This window comes from Ursus maritimus, unplaced genomic scaffold (genome assembly GCF_017311325.1).
Source record: "Ursus maritimus isolate PB19 unplaced genomic scaffold, ASM1731132v1 scaffold_8, whole genome shotgun sequence".
Classification (NCBI taxonomy): domain Eukaryota; kingdom Metazoa; phylum Chordata; class Mammalia; order Carnivora; family Ursidae; genus Ursus; species Ursus maritimus.
In genome coordinates, this window is record NW_024426996.1 from 75,813,761 (window position 1) to 75,832,228 (window position 18,468).

Here is an 18,468-nt window from a genome sequence, read left to right on the forward strand (position 1 = left end):
ACACACTCCTTGCTCTGCAGCATACAAGATGGGACAACCTGAGGGCACCTGAGTGGCTCAGTCGTTTAAGCGATTGCCTTCAGCTCAGGTCATGATCCCGGAGTCCCGGTATCGAGTCCCACATGGGGCTCCCTGCTCAGCAGGGAGTCTGCTTCTCCCTCTGACCCTCTCCTTTCATGCTCTCTCTCAAATAAATAAACTTTTTTTAAAAATAGGACAACCTGGGACAGAAATCCCAGGCCTGCCACTTGCACTCCGGGGAACTGAGGAATGTCTCCTAACATGCTGGAACCTGTGGCCACCCCCCCAACCCCAACTCAGAGATTGGCTCTGCTATTATTTTACAGATGAGGAAAACTGAGGATCATAAAGGAAAGTGTCTCAGATGGCAGCGTGAGAATTGAAACCCACATCATCCTACTTCCAGGGCTGCCCCCAGGAAGAGGCGGATGGTGCAGGGTCTCCTCCCCAGGCCACAAGTGAGGGCTTTGCTCGTCGGGAGGGAGGAGAGAGTTGGTCTCATATTTACAACCCAAGCACGATGGCCGTGATGAGTCTATTCCACACATACTCCAAATTCAACAGTGAAGCAATTCCCATGATTTTTACCTTTCCAGTGTTTTGAAAGACTGGATGACATCCTTTGCGTGCCCCCAAAGAAAATACACCTAGGAAATAAAACAAGAAAGAGGCATCGGTGAAAACCATCATTATATTTGCACGCTGAGAAGCTATGAAACTTGCAGAAACAGAATGGGGAGATATTGGGGGCATCAGTGACCTCCCATCCCAAGTGTGCCAAGTCGCCTGGTTCATCTCAGGTGGCAGTGCCATCCCCCAGCGGGGACTGTGCTCCTCCGGGAGCCTGGGGGTGAGAACCGAGTGAGGCTTCCAGGCTTGGGAGGAAGAGCAGCCAGGACAGGTTGAAGCTGTCAGAGGGGATGGGGCTCGGGGAGCGACAGCCTGCCTGCCATGATCCCCGTTATCCTGATTCTATCACCTGTCTTAGCTCCCTCTAAGACCTATCCACTGAACAGTTCCTACACCAGTGGCCTGAAACCGAATTTTGCACGCAGATTGATTCAGACTGGTCCTTCATTTCCCCGTGTGCCATGCGCCACCCAGGGCCCTGCCCACGCAGCCACGAGCCACAGCACAGGGCAAGGACCGGTGGGGGAGGCTGGTGTGGGACCTGTGCACGAATCCCTGGGCAAGCTGGGGTACCTGTCTCCAGGTGTTTCCCCTTCCATGCAACAGGGATGATAACGGAACCTGCCTTGAAGGGTATTGTGATCAGTCAAACAAGCTCACCCACGTCAGGTACTTAGAACGGCGCTTGGAGTGGGCGCGTTTTCAGTCCACGCTCTCCACGGGCAACCTACTCGCTCGCTGGCACTGACTGATCGCCTCCTACGTGTCTGCTATTATTTGAGCTCCTAAAACATTTTGGGCTTTATTTCACACACAAACACACACTGAGCACCTGTCACATACCAAACACTGCTGGACACTTTATAAATTTGTCTCATTCAATCTTCATTGCGCAATTAAGTGCTATCAAAAGAAAATCAGATAACACAGAAGAAAATTCACTAACACATCCTCTCTCTTCCACATTGTTTTACCTAAGACTTACTGGCCAGCTCTGAAAACACTTTCAGGGCACGGTCCTGAAACATCTGGCAACTTAAGACACAGAGAGCAGTGGCTCCTGGTGGTGATGACATTCAGCCCAATGATGGGGAAGCAGTTCAGTAAAAGGATTTCTCAGTGATTTCCAAGGTCCTACTTCATCGATACTTTCATAAAGACCACATAGCAATACAAAAAAGTTTGTAATTTTTTAAGTGAAACTTTAGAATAGAAAATTCTGTCCCTTCTCTGTAGAAACTTCTACAAGAAGGTACAGTGGAGTACGAGGAAGGGAGAGAACACAAAAACAGCAACAAATGTTTCAGTTAATGGGCTTACAGATACATCGTTATTCTCTTTTCCAATTTTTTCTGTCCAATTATATTTTTTAAAATCAATATCTTTTAATTACCGTGTAATCCAGCAATCCCACTTCTGGGTGTACATCCAATGGAATTGAAAGCAGGGTCTCAAAAAGATATTTGTACACCCATGTTTACAGCAACATTAAGAGCCAAAAGGTGAAAGCGACCCAGGTGTCCATCGATGGAGGAATAAACAGAATGTGGTCCATCCATACGATGGAATATTGCTCAGCCTTTAACAGGAAGGAAATCCTGATGCATGCTACAACATGGACGGAGCTTGAAGACAAGAAGGTCAGGGAAACAAAGCCGGTCACAAGAGGACAAATACTATATGATTTCCCCTTATTTGGGGGTACCTCGAGTGGTCAAATTCATAGAGACAGGAAATAGATTAGTGGGTGCCAGGGACTGGGGAGAAAGGAATCAGTAGTTAGTGTCTGATGGGGATGGAGTTTTAATTTTGCAAGATGAAAGAGCTCTGGAGATGGGTTGCACAATCGTGTAAATACACGTAACACTCCTGAACTGCAGCTATGACAGCAAATGTTGTTATACGTACGTTAGCACAATTTTAAAATAAATACCATATTGTTTTCAAAATGCTGTCTTTCATTCCCCAGTCATCTAGTGTAGCGAAGGCATGTAGTTAGTGACCACTAGGTACAGAACACTTGATGAACTGGCTGATAAAAGGCCTTAAATTAGGAAGACAGAGACCTGCAACCCACGAAGTGCAGAGTGATATTTTGAAAACTCACATCTGTTTAGGTCATTCCTCTGCCTAAAGCCTTCAATGGCTCCCCATTGCCCTCGGGATCAAGTTCAAGCTCCTGAGTGGCTGTCAGCCTTGACCCAGTGCTCACTGCAAAGTGTTTTGTTTGTTTGTTTGGTTGTGGGGGGTTTTTTTGGGTTTTTTTTAAAGAATTTTTATTTTGTTATATTAGTCACCATACAGTACATCCCCAGTTTTTGATGCAATGTTCCATGATTCACTATTCGCGTATAACACCCAGTGCTCAGTGCAAAGTGCTTTATACACAGTCACACTTTTAATCCTCACAACAACCCAAAGAACTAGGCCCTTTCCAGGTGAGACTCGTGAGGCCCAGAGAGGTTAAGCAATTTGCCAGAGCTCACATTGCTGGTATGAGCCAGAGACAGGTCGTCTGACCAGAGTCTGTGCCCATAAGCCCTCCACCAAACCATGGCTCTGTCTGTGCCCATCGCCCCAGCCCGCCTCCCCACACAGACCCACACATCTTCTCCCCGTCATGTGGGAAGACCACACAACCCCCAAATGTCCTCTTTTAATGTCTCTGACACACCACACCCCTCTTTCATTGACAGCTCTGGGGCTCTTCCTGGCAAACACCACCCCTCACCCCAAAGCTGGCGAGAGTTCTCCCTGGTGCTCTTGCATCACTGGGGGACTTCGGTCAAAGCATCGAGCCCCCACGTTGTCACTGTCTGTGTTTATGAATTTCCCCCATCTGACTGACACCTCCATAGGGCTCAGAACACAGTTCTTCACCCTTGCACTCCCAGTCCTGGGAACAGTATTTGCTGGATTCAGAGAGAAGGCAGGAAGGCAGGAAAGACAGGAGGGAGGAAGGGAAGTTAATTCTTTCTGGTCTCACTGGGCTCTCCACATTGTCACTGGTATCACTATAAGACTCTGTCACCATGGGATTTGACTCCCCTGAAATAAATAGCCAGTAAATGAATTGTCAGTGCTTCCAGGACAAAACACCACAGATTGGGTGGCTTAAAACCACAAAAATTTATTTGCTCACCGTCCAAGAGACCAGAGTCCAAAATCAAGGTGTGAGCAGGCTCGGTTTCTCCTGAGGCCTCCCCCTCTGGCTTGTGGCTGGCCGTCTTCCTCCAGCGTCCTCACATGGTCTTCCTTCTCTGTGAGTCTGTGTCCTAATCCCCTCCTCTTATAAAGAAACCAACTCTATTGGATCAGATCCATCCATATGACGTCATTTAACCTTAATTGCCTCCATAAAGACCCTATCTCCAACTACGGTGTGTCAGTGACCCTGAGGAGTGACCGTAATGGCACAGGGTTTCTTTCGGGGGTGATGAAAATGTTCGAAGATTGATTGTGGTGATGGTTGCACAACCCCATGAATATACCAAACCACTGACTCATACACTTGAAAGGGGTAAATTGTGTGGTGTGTGAATTACAGCTCAATAAAACTCAATAAAATATATTCATATCCCCCCCACAAGACTTTGCTGGTAGACTCAAGCTTGGCACAATTCCCTGACTCTCTGTTACCAGTTCTACCTCATAGGATTCCCACAAAGACGGCCAAGGGGACAGAGAGACCCATTTTACAGTGGAGCAGCTGAAAGACTGAGCCTCAGAGAAGGAGGCAAGCCCACTTCATGCTGCCCCCCCCCAGCGCATCCCATTTCACATCCACCCCGGGATGCACTCAACAGAAGCCAAGGCAACATGAACAATCACGGTAGGCTTTACCTGCAACAGAGTATGAACTGCATGTGTGACAGGGAACACTCCTTCGGTGGCTGATAAGCATTCGGAAAATCCAACGAAGTACCCAATTTTAAGGCATCCCAGAATGATGGTAATGGCCGCAAACAATGTGATACTACCTAAATCCGGGGGTGGAGGGGGGAGAGAGCATAGACACACACACATATAAGTGTTGACATGCACGGATGCGTTTCAAAATCAACCACATTAAAGCCTCCCATATACGGTCAAATGACTTGTACGAGCTGCCAAGACCATTCGGGGAGGAAAGGGCAGTCATTCAACAAATGGCGCCAGGAGAGTGGCTATGCGATCGCAGAAGGATGAAGTTTACCTTACCTTACACTGCGTATGAAAATTAACTCCAAATAAATCAAAGACTGGAATGTCAACCCTAACATTATAAAACTCGTAGGAGAAAACGTAGAGGAAAATTTTTACAGTGTTGGGCTGGGCAGTGATTTATTGGATATGACACCAAAGACACAGCAACCAAAATAAAGATGGATAAATTGGACTACGGCAAAATGAACAAGCTTTTGGGTGTCAGAGGACACTAGCAGCCCACAAAGGGGAAGAAAATATTTGCAGACCATGTATCTGGTAAGGCGTTAGTATCCAGAGTCTACAAACAGCTAAAATTCAACAACATCCAATAAAAAAACCAATTAAAAATCAGCCAAGGAGTTGAATAGATATTTCTCCAAGAAAGACATATAAATGGCTAATTAACACATGAAAAGATCCCCACATCACTCATCATCCGGGAAATGCCAGTCGAAACCACAATGAGGTATCACCTCACAGCTATCAGGATGGCTGCTATGGGGGGGGAGGGAAGGTGAGAGAAAGAAAGGAAAGAATTGAAAAATAAATAACAAATGTTGGCAAGGATGTGGAGAAATGGGAACCCGTGTGCACTGCTGATGGGAATGGAAAATGGTGCAGCCACTGCGGAACACAGACGGCTGTTTCTCAAAAAATTAAAAGCAGTATTTCCACATGATCCAGAAATTCCACTTGTGGGTATATCCCCCAAAGATCAAATAGAGACAGAAAGGAGAGTGCTGGGTGCCAGGGGCTGGGGGAGGGGAGAATGGCCAGTCGCGGAAAGGGTACAGAGTTTTAGTTTTGCAGGATGAAAGACTTCCAGATATACATTGTCATAATGTCAACATACTTAATGCTACTGAATGTTACACTTACGAACAATTAAGTCAGAAAACTTTATGTTATGTATGTATGTGTATAAATATGCAATTAATTAGATAAACACAATTAATTAATATACACAATTAATTAATAAGACAGTATTGTGTCCTGTTTATCATTGTTCCCACCTAATGCATATCCTGGGGTCTGACAAATGATACACATTCAATAAAGATTGGCCAAATAAACAGAAGGTCTCTAGAAGCTTCTCCCCCCAAAAAAGATCAATCTAAGAGGGCCACTGCTACGCTCAAAAATCTCAGTTCTCTAATCTGAAAATCCTGCTCTCGAGAGAATAAAGGTAAGGGGCATACGGGTATTCAGGAACTCTCTGTACAACCCTTGCAACTCTTCAATAAATCTAAAAATTTCCAAAATAGAAAATATCTTTTTTAAAACTGATGGGAAGGGGGGGTCCATCATAGTGGCATGGAAAGGGCCCACGCTAGGGAAAGTGAACAAAGGAACCCTCCTTTGATGGTGCATTGGGCATGGTTTCGACCAAACAATAAAAGCAAACAAAAGATATGCATATGAAAAAAGACGGGGAAGGAATATCCAAAATACATTAAAAGGAAACGTTAACAAATGAAAATATTAGCAAGAAAAACACAGTGATTTTGGAGACTTGATCAACGTCAAAGTTCCTAATCCTTCTCCTGAGCCAACGCTGACCGCCATTCACACGTTCTCTCCCACGAACGGGAGGAAACTGGATCGTGGGTGACATGCATTGCGGTGAGAGAGAGAGGACAGACTCCTAACACCGAGCTATAACGTTACAGCTCCAGCCCAAGAAGCCTCCGGTGAAAAGTAATGCAATCACCTGGCTCCTTTCCATTGCTCAAAGCCTTATAGAAACAACTCTAAGTCACATTTTTTTTTTCATCCTGGAAAGCCCCCAGTGAAATAAAAAACTTAGTAAGAGTGGAGATTCGATCCGAGGGCTTTGAAATGGTTTGACAAACGCACAGCTCGTGTTGGTTACAGAGGAAATAGCAAGATGAGGTGAGGCAGCCCGGCTGGTGCGACAAGAACAGAGGTGGTAGCCCTGGGGACCCGGGCGCTGGTCCAGGCTGTGCCACCGATGGCATGTGTGAGTTCAAGCGAGTGACCTCCCTGCTCCTAGCCTCAGTTTTCCCAGCTAGAAGATGAGACGGGTCCTCAGCACGGTTCTCAAACTTGAACTAGCATCAGAATCACCTGGAGGGCTTGTTAAAACAGAGCCGGCAGGGCTCCACCCCCAGAGTTTCTGATTCCGTAGGTTGGGGTGGAGCCCACAATTTGCATCTCTAACAAGTTCCCAGGTGGGGCTGACACGTTGATCTGGGACCCTGCCTTGAGAACCACTGGTCTAGAACATCCCGGTCACTGACGTTTCAAGAGGTATGATAAATACACCGTATGCCTTCTCACCATGTTGAAGTCCTTCCTTCCTTTATCCATCCATTTATTTGTAGAACAAATATTTTGGGGACTCCTACTATGCATGTGGCATTTTGCCAGGAGCTCAAAGGTAAACAAACAAGACTGCCGGAGAAACAAAAATACACATGTGTAATATTGCATAAAATTGGGGTGTGTGCAAAAATATAATAGAGGTGCAAGCTGGCGCCAGACTTCTCAGCTGCAGCCTGGGAAACTGGAAGCCAGTGGAAGAGCAGCTCGAGTCCCCCTCAAGGGAAGGACTGCAGCTCTAGAACCCGATTTCCAGCCAAGATGCCGCCTGCTTGTCAGGGCGAAAGACAGAAAGAGATTTGAAGACGGGCAAAATATAATTCATCCCACAACTGTTTGTTGAGCCCCGACTGTGGTCCAGCCCCTGTCCTAGCCGCTGGAGGTGTAAAAGGGGCAATAAAATAAAGTGTCTGCTGTCGGTGAGTTTAACACTCTCGTGGGGAAGACAGAGAGTAGAGGAGGGGGGATGTCACCCACATGATTCATCTGACAAAGGGCTTTAGCTGAACAGCCAGTGAACTGGGGGACAGTCCTCATATTGGGGAAGATGACTAGGAGAGGGAACAATGGTGAGCAATAAACTTAGCAAAAGATTGGAGAGGATGATGGATGTATACTGGAAGGAGGGAGGGAGAGAGGGTCTAAGATGGCAGGAGGGATGGGTGGATGGGTGGGTTGGTGAAGAGTCCAGTAGATATAAATAAATTATAAATAAATTAATAGGAAATAAAAATACGATAAGAGAAATTAAATTCAAATGGACAAAGATAAACCCACTGGAGGGACACCTGGGGGGCTTGGTCGGTTAAGCACCTGTCTTCGGCTCAGCTCATGATCTCAGGGTCCTGGGATCCAGCCGCCTGTTGGGCTCCCTGCTCAGCAGGGAGTCTGCTTCTCTTTCTGCCTCTGCAGCTCCCCCTGCTTGTGCTCTCTCGCTCTCCCTCTCTCTCTATCTCTCTCAAATAAATAATAAATAAAAATCTTTGATAAAAAATTAAAAATAAAAGAAAGAGAGGCAAATGTATTTCACAGATCTCATCTCAGTGGAGCAGAGAGTAAGTGGGGTGATCTTGGAGCAGGCAGCGATGTACCTTGCTGGGGGAAATGTTTGGTATTCCTTTTGGGGGGCGGATAAGAACGGAGTAATATGCATCTGATTGTGAGAACGAAGAAAGGAAAGACAGTCATTAATTTAACAGAAAGACACAATAAAATGTTCGAGTGCCCTGGAAAGCAAATGTGTGCAAAATGAAAATGAGGGGAACAATATGTAAAAGAAATCATTATAATCATCATAAAGAAAAATGGGAGCAAAGTCAAGCATATAAACCCTTACAGTGAATGAGAATGATCTAGATCTCCCAATACTTAGACAGCAAGGATGGGAATGTTGAATCAAAAAAAAAAAAAAAAAAAAACACCAAAACCCAGCTCTATCTCTTTTATGAATCACACTTTTCACTTGTTGGCAATGGCAGAAAATCAAGGGGTGGACAAAGAGGCAATGCGACTGAAGGGAAAGCAGGAATGGCACTATTGATGTCAGACCGTATGGAATTTAAGTGAAATGAAATAAATGGGATAAAGAATCCCTTCACCTTCATCATCACACATGAAACAGAAGATATAACGTATGAGGAAGATGTAATAGTCCCTTGTGTGCCAAATAAAATAGGTTTTACCTTGCTACTTATTTTTTTAAGATTTATTTATTTATTTTAGAGAGAGCGAGAGGGAGTGCAAGCATGTGAGTAGGGGGAGGGGCAGAGGGAGAGGGAAAGAAAGAATGTCAAGTAGACCCCCGCTGAGCACGACGTGGGGCTCAATCCCACAACTCTGAGATCACCACCTGAGCTGAAATGAAGAGTCCAATCTGATGCTTAACTGACTGAGCCATCCAGGCGCCCTCTACGTGCTACTTTAAAGAGATAAAATGGAAGATTCCAGAACTAGACAGATCTGGGAAGATGGAACATAAGGGCACAGAAGAATTAAGTCACATAACCAATAAACTTGGTTTTATAATATTCCTTTGCACACCTCAAAAAGAGAACATATAATTTTGGATGTCAATGGACTATCGACAAAAATTGAGTAAGCGGATTGCCTCCCTCATAGGGCGGTAGAGGAAGGAGATTAAATGAGTCACTATATGAAAAGCACCTAGAGCAGTGCCTGGCATGTAGGAAATCCTATAAACAGACGCTTTCATCATTATCTTCACACTCAACCACAAAGAACAATTTAATGAATTAGAACCAATTAGAAAGTTCCCCAGCCACATCACTTGAGACTAATCCTATAAGGTCTCATGTTGGCAGAGGGAGACACACACCCCCCCCCCCGTGTGTTAGGCACCCAAGTCCCCCCTAGGAGTCTGGAATCTTGAACCACAGGCTCTTAGATGTAGAAGGTCCCATAAGGTCAGTCTACAACCCCCCATCTATGCAAGAAAGCTTCCCAGTGCCTCATGATTAGCGGCCAATGGGGCTCCATCTGGATGTGCCCAGGGCTGGGAGGCTCCCCATCTCTCAAAGTACACCCTTCCATCACCGGCTGGAGCTTATATTAGAATGTTCTTCCTTACACGGAACTGCGGTGAGCCTCCTGAAACTGATCTCTTCCCTGGAGATTCTGTCAGCATTCACTCATCCATCCATCCGTCCATCTGTCCATCCGTCCCCCTTGATGATTCAGTAAATACCAGCTACCACTCGTTACATGTCAGGCACCGTGCTGGGGGCTCAGGATATATTGGGGGGCACATTCAGATAGAGGCTCTGCTTCTGAGAGCCCACTGTCTGGTTACCAATGAAGTGAACAACACAATATCCTGCTTGATGAGGATTAAGAAGAAAATGTAGGGTGCTCTGAGAACATACGACCTGGGAGCCACACGTGGTCTGAGGGGATCAGGAAAGGCTTTCCTAAAGAAGTGACTCTGTTTTCTGGAAACCAAAGGATGGCCTGGAGCTCATGGGAGTGAAGCTGCCTCATTTTCTACCCTGCTACATCCTCTCTCCTCTGGACTCAACACCCTTGTGTTCCTCTCCGGGGCCCCCTCTTCTACAGGTGTCCGTGTGATGCTCAAAGGGGGGCAAGGTACTCCCCACATGCAGGATGACTTCCTTTCCAACGAATGCCAAACCAGCATCAGCATTTCGGGCAGCCCCATCATCTTACCGATGCTGAACTCCTGGCATTGTGTTTACATTTTCTATCAGACAAAAAAAATCTCATCCAAAAAAAAATATGCAAGAAAAAGCATGCAGTTAGGCAAGAGTCCCTCACAGTGACCCCAGGCTGGGTTTTGGGGACCGCTGCTCTCCTTCCTGAGGGAATTGCTTAAAAACCCCTGAATGTTGATCTGTTCCACAACTTCACTGGCTGTCCCTGTTATGTATTCTGTGTATTCTTTTTTTCATTTTTTAATGACTTTTAAGTTTTTTTTTTTCTTCTGGACTCCAGTGAAAACAAAAGACCTTTCTCTGGGGACTCCTCCGTAAATCCCCACGCCTGCACTGTCGGGCTACTTTTCTGCCCCCCACTTGCCCATCATAGGCTGATCATTTATTTCATAATCAGACATTTCTCTTACTATGTGTCAGAGACGTCTAAGCATTTTATATATTAACTCACTGAGTCTCATAACAACCCCGTGACCGGTGGCATCATCATCCCCATTTTACAGACAAGAAAATGGAGGCCGAAGTAGAGCTACACGTGCTGGGTGGGGGCGTGCTCTTAGCCGTCATGCTCTGCGGCCCCTCACTGTCTGCATCGCCCTCTCCCTCTCCCGCATCCCTCCGTGCAGGGCCACACCTGATGGTCCTGCCATCCCCAGAGCCCAGCCAGTCCGGGGAGCTCACCCCAGGCTGTCGAACAAAACCGGATCAACAGTTCTGCCCAATCACCACAAAAGTTTCCATGCTGTGCACCCGGCTCCCTTCGCTGTTGCTCTCTGCGAGTCCCCAAGGTCCTTCTGCTCAATGAAGAAGACAGAAAGCAAAAAGGAAAGAGACTTTTGCCTCCTCTGACACCTGCTGATATCATGTCATCTGCCTTGAAGCAAGGAGCTCAGCCCTCTTCTCTTTCTCACTCTGTTCAAACATGTCCGGTGATGGGGAGCTCAGCCCTCCTCCTGAAACCCAGCTTCCGGGGCTGGTAAATGGGGGTGATGACACCCACCTCGAGAGTGGCTGTGAAGCTGAAAACATGTGATATTGAAACCTGCTGAGTGAAAGAAGCCAGTCACACAGATGACAGACCACGTGATTCCATCCGGAGGAAATGTCCGGACTGGACAAATCCAGAGACAGGAAGTGGACGAGTGATGGCCGAGGGCCAGGGGGGCGTTAGAGGTCGAGGGGATGACAGTTAAAGGGGTCAGGGCTTCTTTTCGAGATGGTTGAAGTGTTCTCCAACTGACAGCGGGTCTGGTTCCACTTCTCTGTGAATAGACTACAAACCTTTGACTCCTGCACTTCAAATGGGCGAATTGTAGAGCATACGGAGTTTATCTCAATAAAGCTATTTTAAAAAGAAGAAGGAAGAATGTCTGGGACACACTGATGTGGGGCTTGCTCTCCCTGTGGCAGAGACAACAAGGAGTGTGTGGAGAGACGCTATGTCTGCAGAAGAATGAGGCTGTGAAATTAAGGTGAACGTGCGTTCTGAGCAGGGACAGCAAAGTGAAGTCCAGACCGCTGTTCATGAGCTTGCACCTGCTGCAAAGTCAGCAGGGTGGGTGCGATCCCCGGGACCCACCCGACAGCTCCCCCGTGATGGCATCCATGGTTCTGCGATCCTGGCGTCATCCCTGGTGGTTTCTCGGGAGTTGTGACTGCACTTCCAGATTGTGGGACCCCCCGAGGGTCCAGACTGTTGCATCTCTGTGTCCTACATGTAGCTTTTGCCCTTCCCCTCGTCCCCCTTTGTTTCTCTCTGCCCTCTTCACACACACACACACGTGGACCCATCTCTTTTACCGACCTTCACTTACTTACGGGGGGGACAGCCTGTTTCCCAAACCCGTCATCATGTTCCCGACATTTATGTCTACAGCCACCACCCCTAGGCTGGTCTCACATAAGCAGCTCACCTCTGCCCCTTCACTTCCAGTCCCTTAAGGGACAATGAGCATAGTGCTGTGCCCAGTTCCAGGGCTGGCATGCTAGACAGCGGTGTAATGTATCATATGGGTGTGTCTCATTCTAAGGAAAAAGTACTACGTAAAAATCTGATCTTATAAAAGGAGTAAATTTGGGGGTGATTACTCACAAGCATTAAAAAAATCACTGTGACAAATAATTGAGACAATGCTTCTAACTTACGTGCATTCTGAAGTTTCTTGATAAACACCTGTTATTCTTATTGGCGTTGTTCCCATAAGTTTGTGTTAATAACACTTCACTGGACAAACTGAGGGCCTCAAAGGGGAGGGGGGTGGGGGAATGGGATAGGCTGGTGATGGGTAGTAAGGAGGGCACGTATTGCATGGTGCACTGGGTGTTATACGCAACTAATGAATCATCGAGCTTTACATCGGAAACCGGGGATGTACTGTATGGTGACTAACATAATATAATAAAAAATCATTTAAAAAAATTAAAAAAAAAATAATAACACTTCGCTGGGCTTGACACAGAGCAGTAACAACAATGAAATCCTACCACTGGGAGGTGAGCCACTGCAGTCTTTTAAGGGGCTAGAAACAGACCAGAAACAGGACCCTAGTAATTCACCAGACGACCCAGCTATTCCATGGGCTTGCATGTCACCGCGCCCACGGGGCTGGCACGAGATATCCAGGCTGCTGTCGTTCCTTCCAGAAAATAAAAAAATCAGTCTCCTTCCTTAGCAAACAGAGGAGCTGGACTAATAATCCATCACTTCTACTAACATTTTTAATAGGTCAATATTTTTTGTTCCAAAGGAAGTTTTCACTTTCTCACACCCAGTAGGTGGAACAGAATATTTTCTGCTCAAAGAAATGCCTCACAGCCCATACCAAGACCCAGAAACTTTCTCTGGAAACTGTTAGTGCCCCGAATTCCACAGGCTGGCTCTTTCTCAGAGCCCCAGACTTCTAAGGCTGTCACAGAAGCCAGAGCTAAGTCAAACCTGTCTTTCCAGCTATGCTTCCAGGGAAAACCTCAGCCCTAGCTGGGGCTGAAGCATTCCCTTGGCACCCCAACGTTCTTTCCTCTCTGGACAATTAGCCTCTGGCTTCTTTGATGAAATACAGCTCATTTACAGGGATCATAGTGCTTTGCAAACTGTGTTCACCTGATGCGGCTCTCCCAGCTCTTCCCTGAAAAGCAACCGGGATTCTCATTTTACTGATGAGGAAGCAGGGACTCAGAAGGTGAAGTTCCTCGAGCTGGAACATGGAGCCAAACCTCCAGGGCCAGCACTATTTCCATTATCCACATACCTCATTCGAATGGTTATGTTATCATGATTGTTTAAACAGCCACCATTTACTGAACACCTACTATGTGCTCTCACTATATTGCCACATTCATTCTATCACTACTTCGTGTCCAACAGATATCTCCAAAGTAACATGCCCACGAGAGGAAACTTGATCCTGCGTCCCCACCAGTGCTCCTCCCTCTGCCTTCCTAATCTTGGGAACTGGTACCACTATTCACCCACTGACTCGGATCCCAATGCTTGGAGTCTTCCTGGAAAGAGGGAGAGAGAGGAGGAAGAGAGAGAGGAAGAGCAGGGGAGGGAGGGGTGGAGGAGGGAAGGGGCAAGGATAGAGGGAGAAGGGAATGGGGAGGAGTGAAGGAGAAAGGAACTAATGGAGCAGGAGGGAGGAAGGAGGAAGGGAAGAAGGATGGAGGAGAAAGGAAGTGAGGAAGGGACAAAGAAGGGATCCTTCCACTATAGGAAAGCAGAGGTCAAAAACCTGTGTGTGTAACAGCTTTTAGCCTGTGTAAATCCCACTCCACGAAGCAACATCTCATGCCTATTGTTTTTTTTTTTTAAGATTTTTATTTATTTATTTAAGAGAGAGCATGAGTGGGGCAGGGGGAGAAGCAGACTCCCACTGAGCAGGGAGCCTGACGTGGGACTTGATCCCAGGACCCTGGGATCATGAGCTGAGCCCGAGGCAGACGCTTAACCAATGGAACCATCCAGGCGCCCCCTGTTTGTGTGTTTGATATGGTGCCGGGTTCCCCGCTGTTCAGTCACAAAACCATGAACCTCCCTAAAACAACTGTTTTCAGAACAGGAATTTGGGCCAGCCCAGAGTTGTGGCCAGTTTTTCCGAAGGCAAGGTGAACTAGACACAGTCTCTGAGCCTAAGAACCCAAAATCTCCTCCAGATCCAAGGAGTCATGATACAAGGTGGAAGCTGACAAGGAGCGAAACACTCTCCACAGACAGAGACATGGAAGCGGGTGGGAGGGAGGAGTAGCTCCCGCCAGGCGGGGTGGGGAAGGTGGCCCCCAGCCGGACCTTTGTAGGGGTGTAGGTGGGAAGGGGAACGGATGTGCGCTGGGCACCCAGCCAGCAGTCACTCTCCCTCTGTGGAAACTCAGAGGGTGAGCAGATCGAGTCACATGCCCAAGGTCATGCAAGGACAAGGAAAGGGAGATTTAAATTCAGACCTCTAGAGAATTCAGGTAGAGACGTGTGATGAACCCAGACTGAGATGAACCCAGCCTTTCTCAGAGAGCCGCTTTCTCCACCACACACTCTCGACTCCCTCCTCCCCTGGACTCCACCATGTTTGTCTCCCTTTCAAGAGCAGAGACACTCCTGACAGAGGAGAACCTTCCATCTTGACAATGTTTCAGTCAGTCTGTTGTGAGTACCTAGCAAGTGCTTCTACCCTCCACTGTCCCAGTGTTGACCCAGTTCTCCATGACTCCATTGGTCCCAACTGCATGCTCGTACCTGCTCTTAGGATCTACTCTACCCCAGACCCGGAGCTGGCTCTAGGAATAAGAGAGGAGCACCACAGAGCTCCCCTGGGGGAGTGGGGGGAGGGGACAGAAGTATCAACTACCCAGGGCACCGTGAGGGGTGGAGGAGTGGGGTCAGCACCACAAAGAGCAGGGGGAATCAGAGAGGCATCGCAGGGGAGGACGGAGTGAGGCCTGAGCCCTGTCTTGGAAAGCAGGGCGAGGGGAAGGCGCTGCAGGAGGAAGGAACAGAATATGCAAAGGCCTGGAGCTAGGAAACCTTGCACCTGGGAACTAAAAGCCTTTCAGACTGGAGCACAGAAGGAGGGCAAAGGAGAGGATAAAACGGGAGGCCCTCTGGGGACTGGTCTTAGAAGGCCAGGAAGGCCAGGGTAGGGAGCGTGGTCTCCCTCGTGGGGTCGGGGAGCCGCTGCGGGAATTTGGGCCAAGGAGAGACGGGAACAGGTTTGTAGCTGCAGACGGAACGTGTGACAAGAGCCCGAGGGCAGGGAGTGGAGGCTACTGCACCAAACCAGGCTTAACGCCGAGAAAGAGAGAAGGAGGGAGGAGGGGAGAGCCCGACGCGCTGCCGGGAGACTCACCACGGAGCCAGCGCGCGCCGGCGTGCGTGTCCTTGGGGCGGATGAGGCGGCGGTGCGCGGAGCTGCGGACCACGTACCACAGCATCCAGAGCAGCTGCAGCAGCATGAGCGCCGTGAGGAAGCAGAGCAGGGCGCTCTTGCCCACGCCCGAGGCGTGCACGGCCCAGGCCAGCAGGAGCAGCAGCCCCGCCACGAACACGATCAGCCCGTACTGGCTGCTCAGCGCCTCCGCCAGCTTCTGCGGCACGCTGGCGCGGACGGCGCCCCGCCGACGGCCCGCGGACTCCGGGGACCCCGCCGGACCCGACGACCCCCTGCCCGGGGCGCTGCGAGCCGCCTGGGGAGAGGCGGGCGCCCCCTGGCCCTCGGGCATCGTGCGGTGACCCGCCCGGACTCTGGTTCCGAGAGCCGCTCCGGCCCGGCCCCCACCTGCTGCTCCGACCCCTGCCCTCGCCCTGACGCTCTCTGCCAAGCAGCCCCCCTCTCCCGATCCTCGCCGACCCCTGCCCGTCCCGCTTCTGCCCCCCTGCCCTCGGTCAAGGTGCACACCGGTCCGCTGACCACCGTCCCCCACCCGCTGACCCGCGCTGACCCCGGCTTCGTCCTTGCGCTCCTGAACGCGCACTGCCCACTGCCCCAGACTCCGCAAAGCCCGGTGCAGCGCTCCCGCCCACTCCGCGACCCACGCGGACCGCTCCCCGCCCCTGACGCCTGGGACCCGGGCCAGCCCTCCTGCGACGTCCGCGAGTCCTCCTGCTCCCCTGCCCGCGCCCTGCCCTCCTGTCCGCTGCGCCGACGCCCGCCCACCTAGCCCTACCAGGGCTTCGCGGAAATTGGCCGGCGATAGGTGGCTCCCTTCGGCTCCCGGGGTGGGGGTAAGGGGCGAGGGGTCACCCAGAGCCCGCGGGTGGGAGTAGGCACGGGGGGGGGCGTGGCTGCGGTCCCGCGGGGCGCCCCGGGGATCCGCAGGTGCAAGCCCTGTTCAGGCTGCCCCAGAGCCCCTGAGTCGCGGACCGCAGAGGTCCAGGTGAGCCTGGAAGTGTTCCTGTGCGTGAGTTTTGTTTGTCGTTCTGGCCTCCACCCTGCGTATTTCTGCGGTATGTTTTCTCTGTGCGGGTCTCTCTGTGTCTGGCCAACTGTCTTTGGGCTGTGTCTGCTTGGGGTGGGGAGGGGAAGGTGTCACAGCGCTTGTCCCTAGATCTATGAATGGGGGGGGGTGTCTTTTTGTTTTTGTCTGTGTTTGTCCATCTGGTGTACCTGTGTGTCTTCCAGGAGATGCCCAGATGGGGAGAAGACAGGAGCTACTCCCCAAGAAAAGAGATCATCTCTGTCCCTCTTCCGAGAGAACGGGAAGCTACTTCTGCACCAAGGGCACTGGGAGTGGGGGCTGCTGGCCCCCCCCCAGAATCACAGATGCCAGAGCGGCTCCCTCGGCACCCCCACCCACCAGCCCATCTAAAGCTGAACGTGTTCAAGGTGTCCAGCTCATATGCCGCCATAGAGAAGATCCCCCCCACCCCAGGTTTCTGCAAAAAAGTGTCCTAAGGCAGACTTGGCTGAGAGCAGGGTGGGGAGCTGGGACTTGGGAGGGAACGGCTTGGGAGACTGCAGCCTGGAAGAAGGCCAGCAGGCCTTCTGGGTGAGCCCCCAGGAGACACCCTCTCTTCCTTGCTTTAATACTCTGCTCTTGCTGTCCTGATTAATTTTTTTTAAGATTTTACTTATTTATTTGACAGAGAGACAGACAGCCAGCAAGAGAGGGAACACAGCAGGGGGAGTGGGAGAGCAAGAAGCAGGCTCCCAGAGGAGGAGCCCGATGTGGGGCTCGATCCCAGGACTCTGGGATCACGCCCTGAGCTGAAGGCAGACGCTTAACGACCAAGCCACCCAGGCGCCCCTGTCCTGATTAATTTTTGAACAAGGGGACCCACGTTTTCATTTTGCAGGGGATCCAGCAAGTTACATACTGGTTCTGACTGCCAGAGGGTCCTGACTGTGGTGGGGGTGGGGAATGGAGGGGGAAGCCGTGGGCCAGGAGGGAGTCAACCTGGGAGCCCTGTCTTGCCTCCATTCATTTTTTTGCAACTCATTCGTTCATTTATGAGGTCAACACTTACTTATCCAATGCTGACTCCTTTGCCAGGCTCTGTTCTAGGTGCTGGGGCTTCCGCTGTGAAAGACTGCCCTCAAGCACCCAACATTCTAGCAGAGACGTGCTGAAGCTGAATAGATAAGTATTTATTGCAAATGCCCTGGGAGGCTGGAGAGCGTCAAAATGTGAGACTCCGCTCTGCCTTCTAGGAAACACAGCCCTGCAGGGGTGAGTGAGCAAGCAGCCCCTGGGAGCAGGGCTCTCTGGAGGGGAGGGGTGGATGAGTCTGGATTCTGCCAGGAAGGGTGAGAAGTTCCCAGAGGCGGCAACAGCAGCCCAGTCTTTATACCTAGGAGTAGCCACTCTCCAGGCGACATGGGGCAGGGCAGGCGTTTCAGAGAGAGGGTGGAGTTTGTGCACAGAAATGAGTGTGAACAGCAGGGAACCTTAAGACTGCCTTTCAGCTGGGGTTCCCCAGACGCAAGCCAGGGGGATGCTCAGTAATTAAAGGAAGGAGTTAATGAATGTGCAAATGGATGGACGCTGCACGAAGGGGGACGCCAGGTGTGGGTCTCACCGGACCAGCAGGTTATGGGACTCTGTGCCGTCCCTGCCCCGCTGTGCTCTATCCCCTTGCCTTGCTTCATTTTCCTCCTTCACTCACGTCATT

The 18,468-nt window shown here is 49.8% G+C and overlaps 1 protein-coding gene across 1 annotated transcript in view; it reads right to left on the reverse strand.

The window, feature by feature from the left end:
- The window catches only part of OTOP1 (otopetrin 1), a 28,933-nt gene extending 12,854 nt beyond the window's left edge, over positions 1-16,079 (reverse strand). Inside the window, exons 1-3 of the mRNA XM_040625495.1 lie at positions 15,707-16,079; positions 4,495-4,631; positions 610-668 (exon numbers count right to left, since the gene is read on the reverse strand). Coding sequence (XP_040481429.1) covers positions 610-668; positions 4,495-4,631; positions 15,707-16,079 — 569 coding nt within the window. The remainder of the gene's footprint in view (positions 1-609; positions 669-4,494; positions 4,632-15,706) is intronic.
- Positions 16,080-18,468: the final 2,389 nt, after the last annotated feature.